Genomic DNA, 26442 nt, shown 5'->3' with positions numbered 1-26442 from the left:
TGTGAGCTGGTATGAATCTCACAATTGGTATAAAAGTAAATCCTTTCCTCGAAATGTCCGTCTCCCTGGGCACAGTTCCTATAACTGAGGTCTGGAGGAGGGGCATAGAGGGAGGAGCCAGTTCACACCCTTGAAAAGTCTTAAAGTGCCCATGGCTCCTGCAGAACCGTCTATACCCCATGGTCATGAAGTGGACCCCAGCATCCTCTACGGACTAGGAGAAAAGGATTTACCGGTAGGTATTCAAATCCTGTTTATACTCCTGCTCTCGCCCTCACATCATGTCACTGTGTGTTACCAGCCCAGAGATCTGACCAGTCTCCGCCCCACACTCTCTGGTGTATCTCATACATCAGGTTACTGTGTGTCTCCTACAGATGTGGCCAGTAACGGGAATACCCCAGAGAGATGTCCCCGTCCTCTGTATTCCCAGGATCATACAGAGGAGAATCACCGTGTCCCACAGGAGGATCAGGTAGGTGGAATTCAGAGTCTCACCGAATACCAAAGTGATTTTATACTACAGGTTGAGTATCCCTTATCCAAAATGCTTGGGACCAGAAGTATTTTGGATATTGGATTTTTCTGTATTTTGGAATAATTGCATACCATAATGAGATATCATGGTGATGGGACCCAAGTCTAAGCACAGAATGCATTTATGTTTCATATACACCTTATACACACAGCCTGAAGGTCATTTAATACAATATTATTAATAACTTTGTGTATTAAACAAAGTTTGTGTACATTGAGCCATCAGAAAACAAAGGTTTCACTATTTCACTCTCACTCAAAATATCCGTATTTCGGAATATTCCGTATTTCGGAATATTTGGATATGGGATACTCGACCTGTATATGATCTGTAGAGAATCTTATTCACTTATATCTGTTTAATGTGAACTAATGTGATTAAAAAAAAATTCTTTATGTTATGGTTTTAAGGATGATGACCCGAATGACTTTAATGTAGAAGATACACAGGGAGAGGAGATGTATGTGATGGATTATCACCAGTGTAAGGAGGAGGAAATCCCTACAGATATCATCAGCACAGGTGAGTAATAATCACTAAGTACAGAACAGAGGGATCACCTGTGCAGGCAATGGCCGATTATCTGCAGACTAGACAGTGCGCATATGTGAAGTTTCCGATATAATCCTGCTCGCAATGAGGAATTCATTGCAAGTGATTGACCGGAAGTGACCGTTTGGGGGTGCTAACAGGGAGTGGTAGCAAAATTGCAGGCCTGTCATGGCAGTTATCGGGGCGTGTATGTGCCATCGGCTGCAAATCCTACATACAAAAACATGGTGACTGCGTTGATAATGATGTCTCCAGTCTGCGTAGCCGTAGCCCTAGCAGACGATGTTCCTCGTTCTAGGCTGCGAATGTGTTTGTGATTGCTCCGGTGGGCGACTCGTTTCATTTCTGGATGGCAGCTTCACTTGCTAACATTAGCCATTCTGTAGCTTAGGGAATTGTACTTGCTAACGCATGAATTAGGCCCAGAGTCAGATATTCTCCTGTCACTATTACAGTTTCTTATCTCTCCTCTGTCACTATGGACTAATGAGGGAAAGTATCTGCTCAGTGGGGGAGTCAGGAGCCATCAGCCCCTATTATACTCCTGTTCTCCCCCTCACATCATGTCACTGTGTGTTACCAGCCCAGAGATCTGACCAGTCTCCTCCCCAGATTCTCTGGTGTATCTCATACATCAGCAGCCATCAGCCCCTATTATAATCCTGCTCTCCCCCTCACATCATGTCACTGTGTGTTACCAGCCCAGAGATCTGACCAGTCTCCTCCCCACACTCTCTGGTGTATCTCATACATCAGGAGCCATCAGCCCTTATTATGCTCCTGCTCTCCCCCTCACATCATGTCACTGTGTGTTACCAGCCCAGAGATCTGACCAGTCTCCTCCCCACACTCTCTGGTGTATCTCATACATCAGGAGCCATCAGCCCCTATTATACTCCTGTTCTCCCCCTCACATCATGTCACTGTGTGTTACCAGCCCAGAGATCTGACCAGTCTCCTCCCCACACACTCTGGTGTATCTCATACATCAGGAGCCATCAGCACCTATTATACTCCTGCTCTCCCCCCTCACATCATGTCACTGTGTGTTACAAGCCCAGAGATCTGACCAGTCTCCTTCCCCACACTCCCTGGTGTATCTCATACATCAGTATCCATCAGCCCCTATTATACTCCTGCTCTCCCCCTCACATCATATTACTGTGTGTTACCAGCCCAGAGATCTGATCAGTCTCCGCCCCACACTCTCTGGTGTATCTCATTGTTGCATCTTAATCATATGGGAGAGGGGCTTGTTATTTTCTATTGCGTCTGTTTTTACTAAATACAGTTATTATCTCAGTAGGGGACTCACAAATTTTGGATTTTGAATTTTGGATAAGGAATACACAACCTGTATTTATATTTGGACTTATTCCTAGTAGAATCTTAGACACACATGAGACCTTTTTTTTCCTCTTACGTCCTAGAGGATGTTGGGGTTCCATTTAGTACCATGAGGTATAGACAGGTCCTTTGGGAACCACTGGCACTTTAAGAGTTTAATAGTGTGGGCTGGCTCCTCCCTCTATGCCCCTCCTACTAGACTCAATTTAGAAAATGTGCCCGGAGGAGCCGGTCACAGCTAGGGGAGATCCTAGGCGTTTTCTTAGTTTGTTATTTTACAGGCAGGCTGCTGGCAACAGCCTCCCTGCTTCGTGGGACTTAGGGGGGTGGGGGGGGGGAAGAGTAGGTTCCAACCCTTGAGGTTAATGGCCCCTATCTCCGCTGACAGGACACTGAGCTCCTGAGGGTGCTGATCGCAAGCGCACTTGGCGACCGCTCACTCCCGCAGCACGGCTGCCACCCCCTAATAGAGCCAGAAGAAAGAAGAGTGGTGAATTTGACACCGGAGTCCTGGTAAGCGGGTCCCCGGCGAGAAGGCGGCACAAGGGTGGGAGCACAGCTCTGACAAGGCTGCGCTCTGGAGGGCTCAGCGGCATGCTGTTTATGGCGCTGTGAGGGGCGTCCTGAGCTAGAGCCTATACCCTAGACTGGTCACGGAAGCTATCCAGGGACTGATCCTATGGCTAGCTGAAAACGACCTCAGGCCAGTATAATAAAATAAGTGCGGGAAGACGCGGCATTGCATGGGGGCGGGGCTTCCCCTCAGAGCGGATCCAGCACTCGCCAGCGCCATTTTCTCCCTACAGATCACAGCTTCACAGAATGCTGACGGGGAGCGCTGCCCTCCAGATAACTCCAGCTATCCTCTGCGGTACCAGGGTGTTATAGACAGGGGGGGAGTGTATATTATTAACTGTTTATCCTATTAAGGTTACTCGGTCAGCGCCAGCAGTTTATCATAATAGTCTGCCTACAGGGGCGCTGTGTGACTGGCTCCTTATACTCTGTGCTTCTCTGAAGGTACTCTGGGGGAAACTGTCTGACATTTTCCTGTTTGTGTGTGTGTGAGACTGTATATCTCACATTACCATGTCTAGGGATTCTGTATCCTGTGTGTATCTTCTCCGGAAGAATCTATCCCTTGCGCTCAGGATTGCCATGTACCTTCTCTGGTAGAACCCCCTTGGGTGAATTCTATAAGGGATATGATATCCCAGATGTCATCTAGGGTGTCCCATACTGAAACCGTTACACAGGTTTTGCAACAGTCTATGGAGGTTATGAAATATTCAGCTCCAGCCACATCTGTCTCTCCTGCACACCCTAAAAAGCGGGCTCTTGCCCAGATCATGTCGACACGGATACCGACTCTGATACATGGGACGGTGATGGAGATTTGCGGGCGGGGGGGTGATGCATCCCTTGCTAAGGGGGTGCAACTCATGATTGAGGCCATTAGGGACATTTTGCACATTACTGAGAAGGTATCTGGGCAGGTTGAGGAGGCTTACTTTACTGATACTAAAAAACCCTCCCTTACATTCCCCGCTTCTAAGGAGCGGAACTCCTTGTTTGATAAATCCTGTGAAAACCCGGAGAAAAAAATTCCAGATCCCCAAAAGGGTTCTTGTAGCTTTTCCCTTCCCTGAGGAGGACAGGAAAAAGTGGGAAAATCCCCCTATAGTAGATGTTTCTGTGTCTCGATTGTCAAAAAAGATAGTTTTACCTGTTACTGGTTCAACCGCTTTAAAAGAGCTGACCGCAAAATTGAGACTACTGTCAAATCAATTTACACTGCTACAGGGGTGGCCTTACGGCCCACTATTGCTTGTACGTGGATTTCTAAAGCCATAGTAAAATGGGCAGGCACAGTGATAGAGGACTTTGATTCTCTAGATAGAAGTGACATTGAATTATTTTTGCGTCACATAGAGGACTCTGCAGGATTCATGTTGGAGGCCATGAAGGACCTTGGCAACCTTAATGCAAGAGCTTCTTCCATGGCTGTCTCAGCGCAGAGAGGACTCTGGCTGCGCCAATGGTCTGCGGATACAGAATCCAAGAAAAGTGTGGAGAACCTACCCTTAACAGGTCAGGCTCTATTTGGGGAAGCATTGGATGCGTGGATTTCCGCGGCAACTGCGGGTAAGTCAGCCTTTCTTCCCTCAGCAACACCGCCGGCTGAGGAAATCTTATCCTACGTCTACACTGCAGTCCTTTCGGACCGCGAAATGTAAAAAATCCAAACCCCCCCTCCAGAAAACCTGCACTAACAGGATCTCAGGAACAGAAACTAGGTTCTGCTCCCTCAAAATCTTCTGCATGACGGTGGACCTCCCAGCCTGGAGATCAGGCAGGTGGGAGCGAGACTAAAAGATTTCAGTCACCTCTGGGCGTCATCATGCCTAGACCCCTGGGTAACAGATATTGTCCAGGGATACAAACTGGAGTTTCAAGAACTCCCACCTCAAAGATTCTTCAAATCAGGCTTACCAGCTTTGCTGACAGACAGTGCTATCCTCCAGGAATCCATTCAAAAATTGGTACAGACAAATGTCATTGTTCCAGTTCCACCTCATCTACTGACAAAGGGTTAATACTAAAACCTGTTTGTGGTCCCGAAACCGGATGGTTCAGTGAGGCCGATTTTGAGCCTAAAATCCTTGAATCCCTACTTGAGGGAATTAAAATTCAAAATGGAGTCTCTGAAAGCGGTGATCTCGGGTTTGGAGGAGGGGGAATTTCTGGTATCCCTGGATATCAAGGATGCGTACCTCCACGTTCCGATCTGGCCGCCTCACCAGGCTTATCTAAGATTTGCACTACTAGACTGTCATTATCAGTTCCAGGCACTGCCGTTTGGCCTTCCCACAGCACCGAGGGTGTTCCCCAAGGTCATGGCAGAGCTGATGCTACTCCTCCGCAAGCAGGGAGTGAACATTATTCCATATGAGGACGATCTACTGATAAAGGAGTCTTCCAGGGAGAAGCTGTTACAGAGCATTGATCTCTCCACTCGACTACTCCAGGATCATGGGTGGAACTGGAACCTTCCAAAGTCACATTTGGAGCCGACAAGGAGACTACCCTTCCTGGGAATGATACTCGACACGGAAGTGCAGAGGGTGTTTCTACAAGTGGAGAAAACGTTGGTGATCCAATCAATGGTCCGGGATGTCCTGAAGCCAGCCTGGGTATCGGTTCATCAGTGCATTCGCCTTCTGGGGAAGATAGTAGCCTCCTACAAGGCTCTACAGTACGGAAGATTTCATGCACGATCCTTCCAACTGGATCTCCAGGACAAGTGGTCGGAATCGCATCTTCACATGCACCAGTGGATACGCTTGTCGCCGAAAGCCAGAATTTCTCTCCTCTGGTGGCTGCAAATACCTCACCTTCTTGAGGGCCGAAGGTTCGGGATTCAGAATTGGATTCTTCTAACCACGGATGCAAGCCTTAGAGGTTGGGGAGCAGTCACACAAGAGGAAAACTTTCAAGGAAAGTGGTCAAGTCTAGAATCCATCCTTCCGATAAACATTCTGGAACTAAGGGGCGTGTACAACGGCCTTCTACAAGCAGCACATCTTCTGCGAGATCAAGCCATTCAGGTTCGGTCGGGCAATGTAATGACTGTGTCCTACATAAACCGACAGGGCGGAACGAAGAGCAGAGCCGCCATGTCAGAGGTAACAAGAATCCTCCTCTGGGCTGAAAAACACGTGGTGGCGCTGTCAGCAATCTTCATTCCGGGAGTGGACAACTGTGAAGCGGACTTCCTCAGCATACACGATCTCCACCCAGGGGAATGGGGCCTCCACCAAGAGGTTTCGAAGAGATAACAAGTCATTGGGGTGTGCCCCAAATCGACATGATGGCCTCCCGCCTCAACAGGAAGCTTCGGAGGTACTGTTCCAGGTCGATAGACCCACAAGCAGTGGCAGTGGACGCCCTGGTGACTCCGTGGGTGTTTCAGTCAATGTATGTGTTCCCTCCACTTCCGCTCATCCCAAGGGTTCTCAAACTAATAAAAAGAACAAGGGTTCATTCGATACTCATTGCTCCGAACTGGCCAAGAAGGACTTGGTACGCGGATCTTCTGGATTTATTGCTGGAGGATCCCAGGCCTCTTCCTCTTCGCGAGGACCTTCTACAACAGGGGCCGTTTGCTTATCAAGACTTACCGCGGCTACGTTTGACGGCATGGAGGTTGAACGCCTGATTTTAGCTTGGAAGGGCATTCCGAAAAAAGTCATTCCTACCCTGATACTCCCTTCCTAGCCTATAACGTCTAAACATTACCATCGGATTTAGAAAAAGTATGTGTCTTGGTGTGAATCCAAGAAGTTTCCTACGGTGGAGTTTCAACTGGGATGGTTTCTCCTCTTTCTGCAAGCAGGTGTGGATGTGGGCCTACGCTTGGGCTCCATAAAGGTCCAGATTTTTGGCCTTGTCCATTTTCTTCCAGAAACAATTGGCTGGTCTCCCTGAGGTTCAGACTTTCTTTAAAGGGGTTCTGCACATCCAACCACCGTTCGTGTCGCCTACGGTGCTGTGGGATCTTAATGTGGTGCTGCAGTTCCTGCAATCAGATTGGTTCGAGGCTTTACAGGAGGTGGAAGTCCAGTTTCTTACTTGGAAGACTGTCACACTGTCGGCATTGACATCTGCTAGGCGTGTGTCAGAATTGGGGGCCTTGTCCTACATAAGCCCCTACTTGATTTTCGATGAAGATAGGGCTGAGCTCAGAACGCGTCAGCAATTTCTTTCAAAGGTTGTGTTAGCTTTTCATATCAACCAACCTATTGTGGTGCCAGTGGCTACTGACTCCTCAATTACCTCAAAGTCCTTGGATGTTGTGAGGGCTTTAAATATTTACGTGAAGAGAACTTCTTGTCACAGGAAATCATATTCTCTGTTTGTCCTGTATGCTCCCAACAAGGTTGGGTATCCTGCTTTTAAGCAGACGATTTCTCGCTGGATCAGGTTTACTATCCAGTATGCTTATTCTATGGCTGGCCTGCCGTGTCCGTATTCTGTTAAGGCCCACTCTACACGTAAGGTGGGTTCTTCCCAGGCAGCTGCCCGGGGTGTCTCGGCATTGCCGGGCAGCTACTTGGTCAGGGTCGAACACATTTGCTAGGTTCTACAAGTTCGATACCTTGGCATCTGAGAACCTAAAGTTTGGTCAATCTGTTCTGCAGGAGCCTCCGCGCTCTCCCTCCCGTACTGGGAGCTTTGGTACATCCCCATGGTACTAAATGGAACCCCAGCATCCTCTAGGACAGGCTTTTCCAACCAGTGTGCCGTGGCACACTAGTGTGCCGTGGCACACTAGTGTGCCGCGACCAGTTGCAAGGTGTGCCGCGGACCCAGAGCAGTGTCCTGCACCTTCAGAGTGAACTGTTGGCCCGGGCTCTTTTTAGAGGATCAGTCATGCTCCGGCCGTGACCTATGACTTGAAGACGCGGCGGTGTGATATCATAGGTCACTGCTGCTGCGTCTACCACCCAGCCAGCCCACTTGCCTGCTTACACATCTTCCAGTTCCCGCCTGCATACACAGCTTTCCTTGCCAACCCACATCCACACCTGCCCAACCGCCCCCTGCTCAGTATTTGCAGCACTCCACTATGAACGCCCGCAACCGAGGGACAGGGAGGAGGACAGCTGACCGGTAGGGGCTAATATTTGTTATTTTATTTCTCCTGTGGGGAACAATAAGATTTATGTGGGGAGAATAAGGATTTATATGGATTTATGGGGGGAACAATGTGAATAATTAATGTGGGGAGCAATACGATTTATGTGGGGAGAAATGTGATTGATTTATGTGTGAGCAACATGATTTATGTGGGGAGCAACTGTGTAGGCCAATGTATGTGTGGATTTTTCTTTACTGTGAGGGCCAAAGTGTGTTTTTTGTTTTTTTTCTGTGGGGAACTGATGGTGTGCCCTGGGAATTTTAAAATATTGTTCGGTGTGCCGTGACTAAAAAAAGGTTGAAAATCACTGCTCTAGGACGTAAGAGAAATTAGGATTTTAATTACCTACCGTTAAATCCTTTTCTCGTAGTCCGTAGAGGATGCTGGGCACCCGCCCAGCGCTTCGGTTTCCTGCATTGTTACTTTGTTAAGTACTGTTGTTCAGCTGTTTGCTGAATGGTTTCAAGTTGGTTAGCTTGGCTTTCCTTGTGCTATGTGTGAGAGCTGGTGTGAATCTCACCACTATCTCTGTAATTTCCTTCTCTTGAAGTATGTCCGTCTCCTCGGGCACAGCTTCTAGACTGAGTCTGGTAGGAGGGAGGAGCCAGCCCACACTATTAAACTCTTAAAGTGCCAGTGGTTCCCAAAGGACCCGTCTATATCCCATGGTACTAAATGGAACCCAGCATCCTCTGTGGACTACGAGAAAAGGATATACCGGTAGGTAATTAAAATCCTATTAATCATACGCAGTCAGCACCACAGAACACAATACATTATTATTACTTAGTTCAATGGGGGGTCATTCCGAGTTGATCATAGCTGTGCTAAATTTAGCACAGCTACGATCATGAACTCGGACATGCGGGGGGACGCCCAACACAGGGCTATTCCGCCCCGCATGTCAGTGCTGCCTACCCCCCGCAGAAGTGCAAAGGCATCGCACAGCGGCGATGCCTTTGCATTTCAAGAGTAGCTCCCGACCAGCGCAGCTTTAGCGTGTTGGCCGGGACCTACTCTTCGCTCCTCAGCCCGCAGTGGCTGTGTGTGACATCACGCAGCCACTGTGGGCCACTCCCCGCACGGGCCAGCCACGCCTGCGTTGGCCGGACCGCGCCCACGAAACGGCGAACCAAACACCACCGTTTTGCCCCTCGCGCCCATCGACCACCTCTGCCTGTCAATCAGGCAGAGGCGATCGTAGTGCAGCGACGTGAGGCCATGCGCCGGCGCACACGCATTTCTGACCCGATCGCACCGCTGCGAAAAACTGCGCGTGCGATCGGGTCAGAATGACCCCCATTGTCTGTCTGCAGATGTGTCACGGGTCTGTCCACAAGCAGATTACTTGGTCAGGTAAGACGCTCCGGCCTGAGAGTATTACTAGTGCTTGATGCAGCTTCTGTGTAGCTCACATCCTGCAGCTCCTCCTAGTTGCCCTAGTCATCCCAAAGCGCAGCCTGTCATCACTTCACAGTCACGTAATTGCTGCAGCTAAGTACTATGGACTGTATATGACCCGTCAGGTTCTGTTCTCTTTCTTTCTTTCTTTCTTTCTTTCTTTCTTTCTTTCTTTCTTTCTTTCTTTCTTTCTTTCTTTCTTTCTTTCTTTCTTTCTTTTCTTTTCTTTTCTTTTCTTTTCTTTTCTTTCTTTCTTTCTTTCTTTCTTTCTTTCTTTCTTTTTCTTTCTTTCTTCCATTTGTCACAGGTAAAGGGCAGTATCATAATGGGAATTATACTTACGTGAAGTTTAAGTCGTAGCCATCATAGAGCCCATTGCTTTGTGCCCCATGTACCATGCAGTGCCCATTTCTTTGTACCCTGCAGTACCCATTTCCTAGTGCCCTGTGTACCATGAAGTACCCATTTCCTAGTGCCTTGTGTACCATGCAGTGTCCATTGTTTTGTGACTTGTATACCATGCTGTGCCCATTTCCTTCTGCCCGGTTTACCCTGCTTTGCCAATTTTCTAGTGCCCTGTGTACTAGGAACTCTTCCTGGTCTTTAAATCTTTAAATGTTTTTGGAAAGCTGACCTTTCTACTAGAGTCTGCCCAGCGTCCACCTATACCGTTTGCACCGGTACACACTCGCTATGACCCATCCTCCACTCACTCCTCGTATCTCAGCGGTGCCGCTTTCCCATAGATTGCAAGCTCTGATGATATAGTACCAGCCAATCAGCTCCTAACTGCCATGTTACAGGCTGTGTTTTAAAAATGACAGTTAGAAGCTGATTGGCTGGTACTTTATCTCCGTCCACTTTATCTCCACTGAGGGCTTAGTAAACAGACCCCTTAGTCCCTGTTTCCTGTATTTGTGCTTTTCCCAACTGTCCAACGGAGAAGAGCGTTCTGGTGCCCCACAGCTCAAGGACAGTAATGATGATAAATGAATATGCTTAACGTTAACTAATTTATAGTGATATTCAGTTATGCAGGGCTATTGCAGATCGCTTATTCTTTTGTCACACCGTGACAAGTGTCTCCGAAACTAGAAGCCAGGGCCAAACGTCAGGTGACCCTGACAACAGGTATAATCCAGTTTACAGTCCTAGTGACCAGTATATCCAGTAGCCTGTGCCTTATGGTATAAAAACACCAGTACCCCCATTTGCCAAATGATTACTGTATGAAGCTATGTGGTATTCATATGACCGGATTATCTTTCACGTAACCGGTGGGTACCTGTAGCCACTGCTGAGAATTATCAAATCTGGGCGTCCAGTTGGATGGAGAAAGTCAACTCTATAAAAGCGAGTTGTATGATGACATCTGCTGGCCAATGGGGGTAATTCAGACCTGATCACTAGGCTGTGTTTTCATACAGCCTGCGATCAAGTCTGAACTGCGTATGCACCGCAATGCGCAGGTGCGTCGCATGGGTACGAAGAGGATTGGCGCTCAGCGATGGGTTTGTGCGATGAATCCATTTGCACGGGCGAACGCAAGGAGATTGACAGGAAGAAGGCGTTTGTGGGTGACAACTGACCGTTTTGTGGGAGTGGTTGGAAAAACGCAGGCGTGTCCAAGCGTTTGCAGGGCGGGCGTCTGACGTCAATTCTGATCCTGAACAGGCTGAAGTGATCGCAGCGGCTGAGTAAGTTCTGGGCTGCGCAGAGACTACACAAAATCGGTTTGTACAGCTCGGCAGCACATGCGTTCACACACTTGCACAGCTAAAATACACTCCCCCCTGTAGGCGGCGACTATGTGTTCGCAGCAGGTCTGAATTACCCCCTATGTCAATTAACTTTTCTCATGTTCCAGCAATGGCTGCGACGGGATGCCCCAGGTACCTTAAGGCACTGCTGTATGTCTGCACCAATGGGCGGCTTTGCCCTCGTGCCACGGAGTTTGGCCAGCAAGGTGTGCTAGTTGGTCACTGTGGAAGAGTGCTGTTTGTCTAAGGAAGACATTAATCATTTCTGAAAGCTAGATCACCAGTTCAAAGGCTGAATAATAAAGCATCCGCATTCTTCTATGCAGTACGGTAAACCGTTCTCCTGTACTACAAACAGTAATACTAATACATTTATTTTATTTGCAGTCGATGGATGCTTCAACGGGAACACTTCTAGGAACCGTAAAGAGATGACACAAGACTCTCCAGGAGAAAACCCTCTTACACCAAATACAAATCCAGTACGTCACCCTTCTCCCGACCGCTCCGATACGGTAAGCCCCAGTACGGCTCAGCCAAGTGGTAAAACGTTTCCCTGCCCTGACTGTGATAAAAGCTTTGCCCGAAAAATCTGCCTCCTTCAGCATCAGAGGACCCACACGGGTGATGAGCCATTTTCATGTACCAAGTGCAGGAAATCGTTTACACATAAATCCTACCTCGTTGAACACCAGAGGACACACAAGGGCGAGAAGCCATTTTCATGTACCAAGTGCAGGAAATCGTTTACACATAAATCCTACCTCGTTGAACACCAGAGGACACACACGGGTGAGAAGCCATTTTCGTGCCCCGAGTGTGGGAAGTGTTTTTCGCAGAAGTCCATTCTTGTTAATCACCAGGTTGTCCACAGCTCCGAGAGGCCGTTTGTGTGCTCCATCTGCAGCAAGTGCTTTGCGCACAAGTCCTATCTCATGATTCACGTGAGGACGCACACAGGCGAGAAGCCTTTTCCCTGTTCTGAGTGTGACAAATGTTTTTTGCAGAAGTCGGGGCTGCGCAAGCACCAGAGAACCCACACGGGGGAGAAACGGTTCTCCTGTACAGAGTGTGGGAAGAGCTTCATGCAGAAGATCACCCTCATTAATCACCAGAGAATCCATACTGGTGAGAAGCCGTTTTCCTGCTCACAGTGCGAGAAACGCTTTTCCAACAAGTCCAATCTGATTGACCATGAGCGCGTTCACACCGGCGAGAAGCCCTTTTCCTGTTCTGACTGCGGGAAATGTTTTTCCCAGAAATCCACGGCGGTGAAGCACCAGAAAATTCACGACCGTGTCAAAGCCTTTTCGTGCTCTGTCTGCGGCAAATCTTTTGCGCAGAAATCACATCTCCTTAAACACGGCCAGACCCACGCAGATTAGTTACTGTGATTGGAAGGTGGGAATTGCTTTTCCAATAAAGCAACTCTTGCAGAACATCGGAAACCCCACGTACCCTTACACAAATAATGGAGAAAGTGCTCAAGGATCATATAGTTATTTGGCACTGCCTCACCATCAAAGACTTTTTACTCTAAAACCATTCCTTGTAAGGGATTGCCCCTTTAAAAAACTTCAGAGTTTGGCATGCATCCCGCACGGCCGCCATTACATCCCGCCCCTTGTGTTGTAATTTGTTTTATGTGATATATCTCCTGTTTTACAGGTGAATAAACTTGTTGAAATTAGCATTCATATGCCCTCCATCTCTATGTAAAATATAAAGGTGGAGTGAATACATCTGTAAGGTATTAAGCGCCAACCTTGCATGGGTGCAATGTGTGCGGTGTGTGGGTCCAGGGGGGGGGCCACACCACACACATTGCACCCATTTTAATACTTACCTTGCCGAAGTCCAGCGTCGGGCGCTGCGATCGCGGCGGTAATCACCACTAAAATGGACGCCGCGCATGCACGATAGCCAAATTGGTCTCCGGTCATGGCGGGCGCCATGTTTCCGGAGACCTGCACATGTGCAGTAGACTCCGACACAATGCCGGAGTGTGCAGCGCCATACAGAGGTGGGGGCCCACCCGGAGGTGCACACGGGCCCCCTCCTCTGTTGAAACGCCACGCTATGCACTGTGGATTACCTCCCACCCAGCGCACTGGGCATGTGCAAGATGTTGCAACCATTGTGAGATGTCCCGTCCAGCCCGGAAGCCACAGTAGCCACAGACAGTGGCTGTGAATGGGGCAATAAAACCTGCAGCTGTGGAAATCGGTAGCCAAACTTATGATCTAAATTAGTCTCTAGGACACTAGAAACAGCATCCAAACACCACAATGATAACAAACCAAGGTTTTCACAGATGTGGGAGCTGTTTAGCCTGCGAAAACATGTATAAAGGGTTAAAATAAAAAATAGATAAGATAGTAATTAATGATACGTCACTCAAAAATGTTATATATGTGACTCAATGCACTTGCAAAAAATTCTATATTTAGAGAACTTCGAAACCCCTTAGAATTGCTTAGGTGAGTATCTTAGGAACCTAACAAATGGTAGTTTTAGTTTTATATACTACTCTAGAGGTTCTCAAACGTGGTCCTCAAGGTACCCCAACGGTCCAGGTTTAAAGTATATCCATGTTTGGCCACGTGTGACTTAATTAGCGTCTCAGTCAATTTTGATTTAACCATCTGTGCTGAGCCATGGACATACCTAAAACCTGGACTTTTGGGGTGTGCCTTGAGGACCACGTTTGAGAACCTCTGGACTGTTTTGTTTTTTTCCACATGTCAGAGAGATGTATTTTTATGTGATTTTTTTTTTTTTTTATGTGTAATTTTTATGTGTGTTATGCACATTATGGGGTATATGCAATTCACGGCGAATCGCGGCAAATTATCGCCGTTTTTAAATTCGACACAATTCGACAGGTGAATTCCGGCAGGTGGCTGCTGGAATTCACCATATTCAATGCAAAACGGATTCGACAGACCCGCGGGCGAAAATCGGCCGATTTGGCGGATTTTGCCGCGATTTTAAAAAACGGGAAAAAACGGGAAAACCCCGGAAAAAAAAATGGCGTGGGGTCCCCCCTCCAAAGCATAACCAGCCTCGGGCTCTTCGAGCTGGTCCTGGTTCTAAAAATGCGGGGGAAAAATTGACAGGGGATCCCCCGTATTTTTAAAACCAGCACCGGGCTCTGCGCCTGGTGCTGGTGCCAAAAATACGGGGGACAAAACGAGCAGGGGTCCCCCGTATTTTTCACACCAGCATCGGGCTCCACTAGCTGGACAGATAATGCCACAGCCGGGGGTCACTTTTATGCCGTGCCCTGCGGCCGTGGCATTAAATATCCAACTAGTCACCCCTGGCCGGGGTACCCTGGGGGAGTGGGGACCCCTACAATCAAGGTGTCCCCCCCCCAGCCACCCAAGGGCCAGGGGTGAAGCCCGAGGCTGTCCCCCCCCATCCAATGGGCTGCGGATGGGGGGGCTGATAGCCTTTTGTGATAATAAAAAGATATTGTTTTTTCCAGTAGTACTACAAGTCCCAGCAAGCCTCCCCCGCAAGCTGGTACTTGGAGAACCACAAGTACCAGCATGCGGGAGAAAAACGGGCCCGCTGGTACCTGTAGTGTTACTGGAAAAAAAATACCCAAATAAAAACAGTACACAGACACCTTGATAGTAAAACTTTATTACACACTACCGACACACACATACTTACCTATGTTGACACGCCGACTGCCACGGTCTCAGACGATCCGAGGGTACCTGTGAAAAAATTATACTCACCTTCCAGCGTCCAGAGGTACATCCACGTCCAGATATAAATCCACGTACTTGTTAAAAAAAACAAACCGAACACCCGCTCCATACCGGACTAAAAGGGGTCCCATGCTTTCACATCAGACCCCTTTCTCCCGAATGCCGGGACATCACGTGACTCCTGTCACTGAAGTCCCTTCAGCCAATCAGGAAGCGCTACTTCCGTGGCGCTCACCTGATTGGCTGTGCGCTGTCTGTGCTGTGACAGCGCATCGCAAAGCCGCTCCATTAGTTTCAATGGTGGGAACTTAGCGGCTAGCGGTGGGGTTACCCGCGGTCAGCCGCTGACCGGCGGGTGACCTCACCGCTAGCCGCTAAGTTCCCACCATTGAATAAAATGGACGGGGCTGTGCGATGCGCTGTCTGAGTTCAGACAGCGCACAGCCAATCAGGTGAGCGCAACGAAGTTGCGCTTCCTGATTGGCTTTAGAGACCTTTGTGTGACAGCTGTCACTGACAGGTCTCATTCGTGGAAAGGGGTCTCATGTGTCAGCATGGGACCCCTTTCAGTCCGGTGGCCCGTGTGTTCGTTTTCTTCTTTTGCCAAGTACGTGGATGTATCTCTGGACCATGGCTGAGGTGAGAATATTGATCTTTTATTTTCAGGTATCCGTGGATTCTACATGGAGAAGAGGACCGATGTCGGCGTGTGAACATAGGTAAGTATGTGTGTGTCGACGTATGAAATAAAGTTTTACTGTCACGGTGTGTGTGTCCTGTTTTTATTTGGGTATTTTTTTCCCAGTAGTACTACAGGTACCAGCGGGCCCGTTTTTCTCCCGCATGCTGGTACTTGTGGTTCTCCAAGTACCAGCTTGTGGGGGAGGCTTGCTAGGACTTGTAGTACTGCTGGAAAAAACAATATTCTTTTCATTATCACAAAAGGCTATCAGCCCCCCCATCCGCAGCCCATTGGATGGGGGGGGACAGCCTCGGGCTTCACCCCTGGCCCTTGGGTGGCTGGGGGGGGGGGACCCCTTGATTGAAGGGGTCCCCACTCCCCCAGGGTACCCCGGCCAGGGGTGACTAGTTGGATATTTAATGTCACGGCCGTAGGGCACGGCATAAAAGTGACCCCCGGCTGTGGCATTATCTGTCCAGCTAGTGGAGCCCGATGCTGGTGTGAAAAATACGGGGGACCCCTGCTCGTTTTGTCCCCCGTATTTTTGGCACCAGCACCAGGCGCAGAGCCCGGTGCTGGTTTTAAAAATACGGGGGATCCCCTGTCAATTTTTTCCCCGCATTTTTAGAACCAGGACCAGCTCGAAGAGCCCGAGGCTGGTTATGCTTTGGAGGGGGGACCCCACGCCATTTTTTTAAAGGATTTTACCGTTCCAGCAATAAAAAAAAAATAATATTTTAAAAAATATATAAATAATATTTGTGCCTCCAAAAAAAAAAAAAAAAAAAGTACCTAATCCCTTCTAATATAAATAGATATGCTATTCCTAAAAAAAAAAACACCAAAAAAAACATGTTTAAAATTGTTTTTATTGTTTTCACCCTCCAAAGTGTGGTGGATTGAAAATGACGAATTTGCTGTCTAAAAGCACTGCTGTCGAATTTCCAAACTTGAATTGAATATGCTTTGGTCGAATTGCAGCACTTGTATCATTGCAGAAAAGTCGAATTTGCAAAAATTCGAATTTCAAAAAGTCGAATTTTGAAAGTCCGTTTTTTGGTCGGAAAGCACTGAATTGCATAGGCGAATTTTTTTTTGGGGCGAAAATGACCCGAAATTCGACAATTTCGGGAATTCGACCGCAATTGCATATACCCCTATGTATGCTCTATTTGACTCCTGTCATATATTGATCCTGGTAGTCCTCTCCAGCCCATTGTAGATTATATTATATGATTTTGGATTCTTTGCCCATCCAGAAATAAAGGATTATGCAGCCTATTGCGAGGACTGAGACCCTGCTTCATTTTATCCATTCGTTATTGGATTAACTGTTACCTATATTACCTATCCCTGCGTGGATGGAGGTCTCCGTGAACCACAAGTGACGCACATACCTCACATCTGATCGTGGGTCCCATCATCCTCCATTGCGATGTCGGTGGAACGCATATTACCTGTATAATGCAACTTCTTCTCACCGCTGGTTTTTCTACTGCGGTGATGTATTATATATGTACCGCGTGCGGGAGACGGGGAAGTGATTGTCCACTGCTCTCCTAAATTTGGAAAAAGCTAAAGCTTTGGCGCCACTCTTAGACAGTGAGAGGTCTACCTTAATTATGCCATGAAACGCGTATATAACTTCCGGTACCCAGGGACTTTTATGTTTACCAGTAGCATATAGGTGTTTATTTACTAAGCCTTGGGTGGAGATAAAGTCAACGGGGATAAAGGGGTATATTCATGAAGCAGTGAAAAGTGTACTGAAATAAGCCAGTGGAGACATTACCCATGGCAACCAATCAGCTGGGACGTATAATTTTATAGAATACATTTTATAAATGTTACCTCAACACTGATTGGTCGCCATGGGCAACTTCTCCACTGGCTCACTTATCCACTTTTATCACTGCTTCATGAATAGACCCCAAAGTATCAACCAATCAGCTTCTAACTACCATGTTACAGGCTGTTTGAAAAATGACAGGAGCTGATTGGCTAGTGCTTTATCTTCATCCAATGCTTAGTAAATAGACCCCAGAGTTTACATTGACAAATATTGAATGTGAAATGTCCCATCCTCAATGTTTTGCGATTTATACGTTGTTGTTGTTGTTGGTGTGACAATGACATCATTTCCTGTCACTTACTGTACTTATTGGATGCTTCATAGTTAGGGTCTATTTACTAAGCCTTGGACAGAGATAAAGTTCCAGCCAACCAGCTCCTGTCATTTTTCAAACCCAGTCTGTGACATGGCATTTAGAAGCTGATTGGCTGGTACTTCGTCTCCGTCCACTTTATCTCCATCCGAGGCTTAGTAAATAGACCCCTATATAGTCACAGTGTCCACATGTCCTGACAATGGCTCCTGTTGAGCCGAAATCGGTTGGTAGCATCTGAGGCACCATGAGACTCTGGCTTACTGAAACTTCTGAGGTAATCTTCCATCCACTCAACTTAGACGGTCCAAGTTTCATTGTTTGGAAAGTGGGTGGATCATTGCTTAATTTTTTCTGTTTTTTACTACAACTAATTTGTACGTATGTCCTTGAAACCCCAACTACGGGGGACTTCATGTGAAATAAAACACGTCTTTTAAATATCTTGGATTACAGTCATTATTTTTGGCTTGATTCCTATGTACCAATACAGAGATTGCTAATAGTAGTTACCAACCCTATGTGTGACTAAAAGAAGCCCAGATAGGATTCCATATACATCTTGAATCGAGAGCGTGGTACACCAGCATTGAGTGATTACACCTCTATTTATGTACCAAAAAGAAACCTTTACACATCTGTGAGTGAGTTTGGGTACGCTACTCTTCTATTTTCTGGTTGAGGGCTGCAAGTGAATAAAAGATAAAGAAACCTTTACACAGTTTGTAATGTGGTGAGTTGGGTACACCATCTTAAACCATTCTGTATGGCCTAAAGGCTCCCGCTAAAACCGTCTTGACATGCGTCCATCTTTTTGAAGTCAAGGATTTAATGACAAAAGTGGACTCTGGTATTATGGGAACAAGATAACATACAACATCAGCATCTTCAGATCAGGAATGTGCGGTTTAATTATTGCTGTATTTCTTCATTTCCATGTAATTTATTAGCGCCTACACCTGTGTCTCTTATCCCTACAGTTCTAAAAAGCACGCAGGTTCCCCTCCACCTGATGGAAAGCATTAGTAATCATATTGAAAGAATATCCCCGTACATGTGTATTTTGGGCCTTAGTCAGTTTTGTTAGCAAACCAAAAAAACACACTAATGGGCAAAACCATGCTGCACTGCAGGTGGGGCAGATGTAACATGTGCAGAGAGAGTTAGATTTGGGTAGAAGACAGAGGAGCTTCCTGGCATGTAACCATTGAATAACTGCTTAGACAGGGTGTAGGGAACCTTTGGCCCGCCAGCTGTTGTTGAACTACACATACCAGCATGCCCTGCCAGAGTTTTGATATTTGGCCATGCTAAAACTGTTGCAGGGCATGCTGGGATGTGTAGTTCAACAACAGCTGGAGGTCCGCAAGTTCCCCACCCCTGGCTTAGACCATTCTCGAAGCCAAGTATAACCCTTTTTTTTTTCAATAAAGTTTTTTTTATTGACCATACAAGAGAAAATACAGAACCATGAAATGACAGGACAATCCTATAGAAGGATGGCCAGATAAAATGAGTATCTGCACAACATTACATGTATAAGTATGTTATTAAATATTTCTGAAAGACCTGGTAACTGTATATGATGCTCGAAATTGAATAAATAAAGAACTGCCGTACAATATTACCATACAGTGGGTGTCGTCATTTTCATAGTTCTGCGCAATATAAATACAAACATTCCTGTTATATTCCAATAAAGGAGTAACTAAATAACCAAACTTCCCCAGGTAAAAAAAATTTTTTGAAAAAAAGCATGAAAAAGCTGATAATAAGTAATGTACAAAAAATAAGATTTTAAAGCTACCGGTAAATCTTTTTCTCCTAGTCCGTAGAGGATGCTGGGGACTCCGTAAGGACCATGGGGTATAGACGGGCTCTGCAGGAGACATGGGCACTATAAAGAACTTTAGAATGGGTGTGCACTGGCTCCTCCCTCTATACCCCTCCTCCAGACCTCAACTAGAGAACTGTGCCCAGAGGAGACGGACAGTACGAGGAAAGGATTTTTGTTAATCCAAGGGCAAGATTCATACCAGCCCACACCATCCACATCGTATAACATGGAATATACGCAACCAGTTAACAGTATGAACAAAAAACAGTATCGGGCAAAGACTGATTTCAACTGTAACATAACCCTTATGTAAGCAATAACTATATACAAGCCTTGCAGAAAGTAGTCTAGGGCAAGATTCATACCAGCCACACCAATCACACCGTATAACTTGTGATAAACTACCCAGTTAACAGTATGAAACAATAACATAGCATCAGTGCAGAACCGATGCAACTATAACATAACCCTTATTTAAGCAATAACTATATACAAGTATTGCAGAAGTAGTCCGCACTTGGGACGGGCGCCCAGCATTCTCTACGGACTAGGAGAAAAAGATTTACTGGTTGGTTTAAAATCTTATTTTCTCTTACTTCCTAGAGGATGCTGGGGACTCCGTAAGGACCATGGGGTTTATACCAAAGCTCCAGACCGGGCGGGAGAGTGCGGATGACTCTGCAGCACCGATTGAGCAAACATGAGGTCCTCATCAGCCAGGGTATCAAACTTGTAGAATTTTGCAAAAGTGTTTGAACCCGACCAAGTAGCTGCTCAGCAAAGCTGTAAAGCCGAGACGCCTCGGGCAGCCGCCCAAGAAGTGCCCACCTTCCTAGTGGAATGGGCCTTTACCGAATTTACCGGTAACTGCAATCCAGCCGTAGAATGAGCCTGCTGAATCGTGTTACAGATCCAGCGAGCAATAGTCTGCTTCGAAGCAGGAGCGCCAACTTCGTTGGCTGCATACAGGACAAACAGTGCTTCTGTTTTCCTAACCCGAGCCGTCCTGGCTACATACACTTTTAAGGCCCTGACTACATCCAGGGATTTGGAGTCCTCCAAGTCACCCATAGCCACAGGCACCACAATAGGTTGGTTCATATGAAATTATGAAATCAACTTGGGCAAAAATTGAGGACGAGTCCTCAACTCCGCTCTATCCACATGGAAAATCAGATAGGGGCTCTTGTGAGACAAGGCCGCCAATTCGGACACCCGCCTTGCAGATGCCAGGGCCAATAACATGACCACCTTCCAAGTGAGAAATTTTAATTCAACCTTTTGAAGAGGTTCAAACCAGTGAGATTTTAGGAACTGTAACACCACGTTAAGGTCCCATGGGGGCACAAAAGGAGGCTGGATGTGCAGCACTCCCTTTACAAAAGTCTGGACTTCTGGGAGAGAAGCCAATTCCTTCTGAAATAATATAGATAGGGCCGAAATCTGTACCTTAATGGAGCCTAACTTCAGGCCCATATCCACTCCTGTCTGTAGAAAGTGGAGAAAACGGCCCAGATGGAAATCCTCCGTAGGAGCATTCTTGGCTTCGCACCAAGATACATACTTCCTCCAGATACAGTGATAATGTTTCGCCGTCACCTCCTTCCTAGCCTTTATCAGCGTAGGGATGACTTCTTCCGGAATACCTTTCCCAGCTAGGATTCGGTGTTCAACCGCCATGCTGTCAAACGTAACCGCGGTAAGTCTTGGAACACGCAGGGCCCCTGCTTTAACAGGTCCTCCCTGAGAGGAAGAGGCCACGGATCTTCTGTGAGCATTTCCTGAAGATCTGAGTACCAGGCCCTTTGAGGCCAATTTGGAACAATGAGTATTGTCTGCACTCTTTTTCGTCTTATGATTCTCAATATTTTTGAGATGAGAGGAAGAGGAGGGAACACATAGACCGACTGAAACACCCATGGTGTCACCAGGGCGTCTACCGCTACTGCCTGAGGGTCCCTTGACCTGGTACAATACCTCCGAAGCTTCTTGTTGAGGCGTGACGCCATCATGTCTATTTGAGGAATTCCCCAAAGACTTGTTACCTCTGCAAAAACTTCTTGATGAAGTCCCCACTCTCCTGGATGGAGATCGTGCCTGCTGAGGAAGTCTGCTTCCCAGTTGTCCACTCCCGGAATGAAGACTGCTGACAGAGCGCTTACGTGATTTTCCGCCCAGCGAAGAATCCTGGTGGCTTCCGCCATTGCCACTCTGCTCCTTGTCCCGCCTTGGCGGTTTACATGAGCCACTGCTGTGACGTTGTCTGATTGAACCAGAACCGGTAGGTCGCGAAGAAGATTCTCCACTTGTCGTAGGCTGTTGTATATGGCCCTCAATTCCAGTACATTGATGTTTAGACAAGCCTCCTGGCTTGACCATAGTCCCTGAAAATTTCTTCCCTGTGTGACTGCTCCCCACCCTCGGAGGCTCGCGTCTGTGGTTGTCAGAACCCAGTCTTGAATGCCGAACCTGCGACCCTCTAGAAGGTGAGTACTCTGCAGCCACCACAGGAGAGACACCCTGGCCCTGGGGGACAGGCTTATCTTTTGATGTATTTGTAGATGGGACCCGGACCACTTGTCCAGAAGGTCCCACTGAAATGTCCTCGCATGAAACCTGCCGAAGGGGATAGCCTCGTAGGCTGCCACCATTTTCCCCAGAACTCGAGTGCATTGATGAACAGACACTCTTTTTGGTTTTAGCAGGTCTCTGACCATGTTCTGGAGGTCCTGGGCTTTTTCCATTGGGAGAAGAACCCTCATTTGTTCCGTGTCCAGAATCATGCCTAGGGATGATAGTCGAGTCATTGGAATCAATTGTGACTTTGGCAGATTTAGAATCCAATCGTGCTGTTGTAGCACTCTCAGGGAGAGCGACACGCTTTTCAGCAATTGATCTCTTGATCTTGCTTTTATCAGGAGATCGTCCAAGTACAGGATAATTGTGACTCCCTGCCTACGCAGGAGCACCATCATCTCCGCCATCACCTTGGTGAAAATCCTCTGGGCTGTGGAAAGCCCAAACGGCAACGTCTGAAACTGGTAATGACAGTCCTTTACAGCGAATCTCATGTACTCCTGATGAGGAGGATATATGGGGACATGAAGGTATGCATCCTTTATGTCTAGTGACACCATAAAATCCCCCCCTTTCAGACTGGAGATCACTGCCCGGAGAGATTCCATCTTGAATTTGAACTTTTTCAAGTACAGGTTTAGGGATTTTAGATTTAAAATAGTCTGACCGAGCCATCCGGCTTCGGGAACACGAACAGGGTTGAATAGTACCCTTTCTCCTGTTGGATTAGGGGAACCTTGATAATCACTTGCTGTTGACACAGCTTTTGAATTGCAGCTAACAGTACTTCCCTCTCTGGGGGAGAAGCTGGCAAGGCCGACTTGAAAAATCGGCGAGGGGGCACCTCTTCGAATTCCAGTTTGTAGCCTTGGGATACAATTTCCATTGCCCAAGGATCCACGTCTGACATAACCCAGACCTGGCTGAAGAGTCGAAGACGTGCCCCCACTGGTGCGGACTCCCTCAGTGGAGTCCCAGCGTCATGCGGTGGATTTAGTAGAAGCCGGGGAGGACTTCTGTTCTAGCCGAAGCAGGCGTTCTTTTCCCTTTACCCTTACCTCTGGCGAGGAAGGATGAGCCCTGACCTCTTCTGGACTTATGCGACCGAAAGGACTGCGTCTGATCTTGTGGAGTTTTCTTTTGCTGTGGAGGAACAAAAGGCAAAAAAGTAGATTTACCCGCGGTAGCTGTGGAAACCAGGTCCGCGAGACCGTCCCCAAATAAAACTTCACCCTTGTAAGGTAAAACCTCCATATGCCTCTTTGAGTCGGCATCACTCGTCCATTGGCGGGTCCACAGGGCTCGCCTAGCAGAAACCGCCATGGTGTTGGCTCTAGAACCTAGCAGCCCAACGTCCCTTTGAGCGTCTCTCATATATAAGACTGCGTCTTTAATGTGACCTAAGGTCAATAAAATGGTATCCCTATCTAGGGTATCAATGTCAGCTGACAAGGTATCTGTCCAAGCTGCAACTGCGCTACATACCCACGCCGATGCTATTGCCGGTCTGAGTAAAGCACCCGTATGCGTATAAATAGATTTTAAGGTAGTTTCCTGTCTGCGATCAGCAGGATCCTTGAGGGCTGCCGTGTCTGGAGACGGTAGCGCCACCTTCTTGGACAAGCGCGTTAAAGCTTTGTCCACCTTGGGTGAGGATTCCCACCGTAACCTGTCCTGCGCAGGGAAAGGATACGCCATAAGAATCCTCCTGGGAATCTGCAGTTTTTTGTCTGGAGTTTCCCAAGCTTTTTCAAATAACTCGTTCAGCTCATGAGATGGGGGAAAGGTTATGAATACTTTTAGCCACCCTTGGGTGTAACCTTGCATCATCGTAGTCGACACTGGAGTCAGAATCCGTGTCGGTATCAGTGTCTGCTATTTGGGATAGAGAACATTTTTGAGACCCTGAACGGCCCTGTGACACAGTCAAAGCCATGGATTGACTCCCTGCTTTTTCCCTGGACTCTGCTTTGTCCATCCTCTTATGTAATAAGGTCACATTTGCATTTAAAACATTCCACATGTCCAACCAATCAGGTGTCGGCGTTGCCGACGGAGACACCACAATCATCTGCTCCACCTCCTCTTTAGATGAGCCTTCCGCTTCAGACATACCGACACACTCATACCGACCCCTCCACACACACAGGGATATATTTATATGGAGACAGTTCGCCAATAAGGCCCTTTGGAGAGACAGAGAGTATGCCAGCACACACCCAGCGCCAACTAACACTGGAAACAAATGCCCAGATAATATAGCGCTTTCATATATAATTATCTGTATAATACACTCACTGCGCCTTACAATTGCCCCCCCCCCCCTTCTTTTCTGCCCTGTGTCACCGTGTTCAGCAGGGGAGAGTCCGGGGAGCCAGCTTCTCTGCAGTGCTCTGTGGAGAAAATGGCGCTGGTTAGTGCTGTGGGATCAAGCTCCGCCCCCTCCAGCGGCGGGTTTCTGTCCCGCTCAATTTTGTAATACTGGCGGGGGATTTTTATATCTACTGCCTCCGCAGCCTATATATATGTATTTGCCAGTCCTAGAGGTTTATATTGCTGCCCAGGGCGCCCCCCCTGCGCCCTGCACCCATCAGTGCCTGCAGTGTGTGTTGTGTATGGGAGCAATGGTGCGCAGCGTCACCGCTGCGTGCTTACCTCAGGGAAGATTTGAAGTCTTCTGCCGCCTTTGAAGTCTTCTTTCTTCTTATACTCACCCGGCTTGTGTCTTCCGGCTCTGTGAGGCGGACGGCGGAGCGGCTCCGGGACGAACGGCGAGGGGAGACCTGCGTTCCGACTCCCTCTGGAGCTAATGGTGTCCAGTAGCCTAAGAAGCAGAGCCTATCACTTAAGTAGGTCTGCTTCTCTCCCCTCAGTCCCACGATGCAGGGAGCCTGTTGCCAGCAGTGCTCCCTGAAAATAAAAAACCTAACAAAAGTCTTTTTCAGAGAAACTCAGTAGAGCTCCCTGTAATGCACCCAATCTCCTCTGGGCACAGGATTTAACTGAGGTCTGGAGGAGGGGCATAGAGGGAGGAGCCAGTGCACACCCATTCTAAAGTTCTTTATAGTGCCCATGTCTCCTGAGGAGCCCGTCTATACCCCATGGTCTTACGGAGTCCCCAGCATCCTCTATGACGTAAGAGAAACTAATACAAAAGAGCAGGAATAGTCTCAACCACAGATCACATAATGACAGACAGATCTGTGCTTGATTTTTGTGATCAGGGAAAGCACAAATATTGAGCTCAGACAGAAATGCCAGCAAACACTTGACAAGGCAAAAAAATAAAAAAGTTAGGGCTTAGTAGAGTAAGGGGGACATTTACTAAGCAGTGATAAAAGTGGAGGAGTGAGCCAGTGGAAAAGTAGCCCATGGCAACCAATCAGCATTGACGTAACATTTAGAATTTGCATACTATAAAAGTATACAGAGCAGCTGATTGGTTGCCATGGGCAGCTTCTCCACTGGCTTACTTCTCCACTTTTATCACTGCTTAGTAAATGTCCCCCTTAGTCCCGGGATACATAAGAGGAATCCATCCACCTGGCCCAAATATTTTTAAACTTCTCAATAGCTCCACGGGACATATACGTAAATCATTCATGCTCCATAGATTCGTTAACCAGAGCTATCAATGCCCAGAAAACAGGGCCTGCCTACGCAAGCCACAAGCGGGCTATATAAACCTTTGCAAGGGTGCACAGGCTTTTAAGGTATTGTACATCAGGTCCACTAAGAACTTCCTCTACCCCAGCCCCCAGTACACATGCTTTGGACGTAAGTACCTCAGCAGGGATACCAGTGGTTATTATTGCAGCTTTAACCTGGGACCAGAAACTACAGACTATCGGGCACTGCCACAGTAGATGCCAAAAGGAGCCTTTATCAGTTTTACATTTAGGACAGGTGTCAGAGGACCGTCTGCCAAATTTGACTAACCTAATGGGTCAGGTAGGTTCTATGTAGAATAAACTGTTGTATCTGTTGGTATCTTATAGAGGCAATGACCTTACATGGGCATGCTCTGGCTGCATCCCACTCTTCATCACTGAATGGACCAAGGTTTTCTTCCCAGCGTTCTCATAACCTTGGGAGGCTATCTCTATAGTGATTAGTCATCAAAAATGAGTAAGCCATAGAAATAGATTTAGCTCGACCCA

At 47.5% G+C, this 26442-nt stretch overlaps 1 protein-coding gene across 5 annotated transcripts in view; it reads left to right on the top strand.

Annotated features, from left to right (window-relative positions):
* Positions 1–26442, top strand: part of LOC134983951 (zinc finger protein 189-like) — a 207351-nt gene that overhangs the window by 22459 nt on the left and 158450 nt on the right. For 4 of the 5 annotated variants that reach the window (XM_063949576.1, XM_063949579.1, XM_063949578.1 and 1 more), the window contains exons 9-11: positions 378–475; positions 949–1060; positions 11687–12989. In XM_063949576.1, coding sequence (XP_063805646.1) covers positions 378–475; positions 949–1060; positions 11687–12684 — 1208 coding nt within the window. In that variant the 3' untranslated portion in view covers positions 12685–12989. Of the gene's footprint in view, positions 1–377; positions 476–948; positions 1061–11686; positions 12990–26442 lie in introns of those variants that run through there. The other variant, XM_063949580.1, reaches the window with a different exon arrangement.

The sequence above is a fragment of the Pseudophryne corroboree genome (genome assembly GCF_028390025.1).
Source record: "Pseudophryne corroboree isolate aPseCor3 chromosome 3 unlocalized genomic scaffold, aPseCor3.hap2 SUPER_3_unloc_3, whole genome shotgun sequence".
NCBI lineage: Eukaryota > Metazoa > Chordata > Amphibia > Anura > Myobatrachidae > Pseudophryne > Pseudophryne corroboree.
Note: the sequence above shows the minus strand (reverse complement) of the source record. Positions and strands in the feature narration are given on the sequence as shown.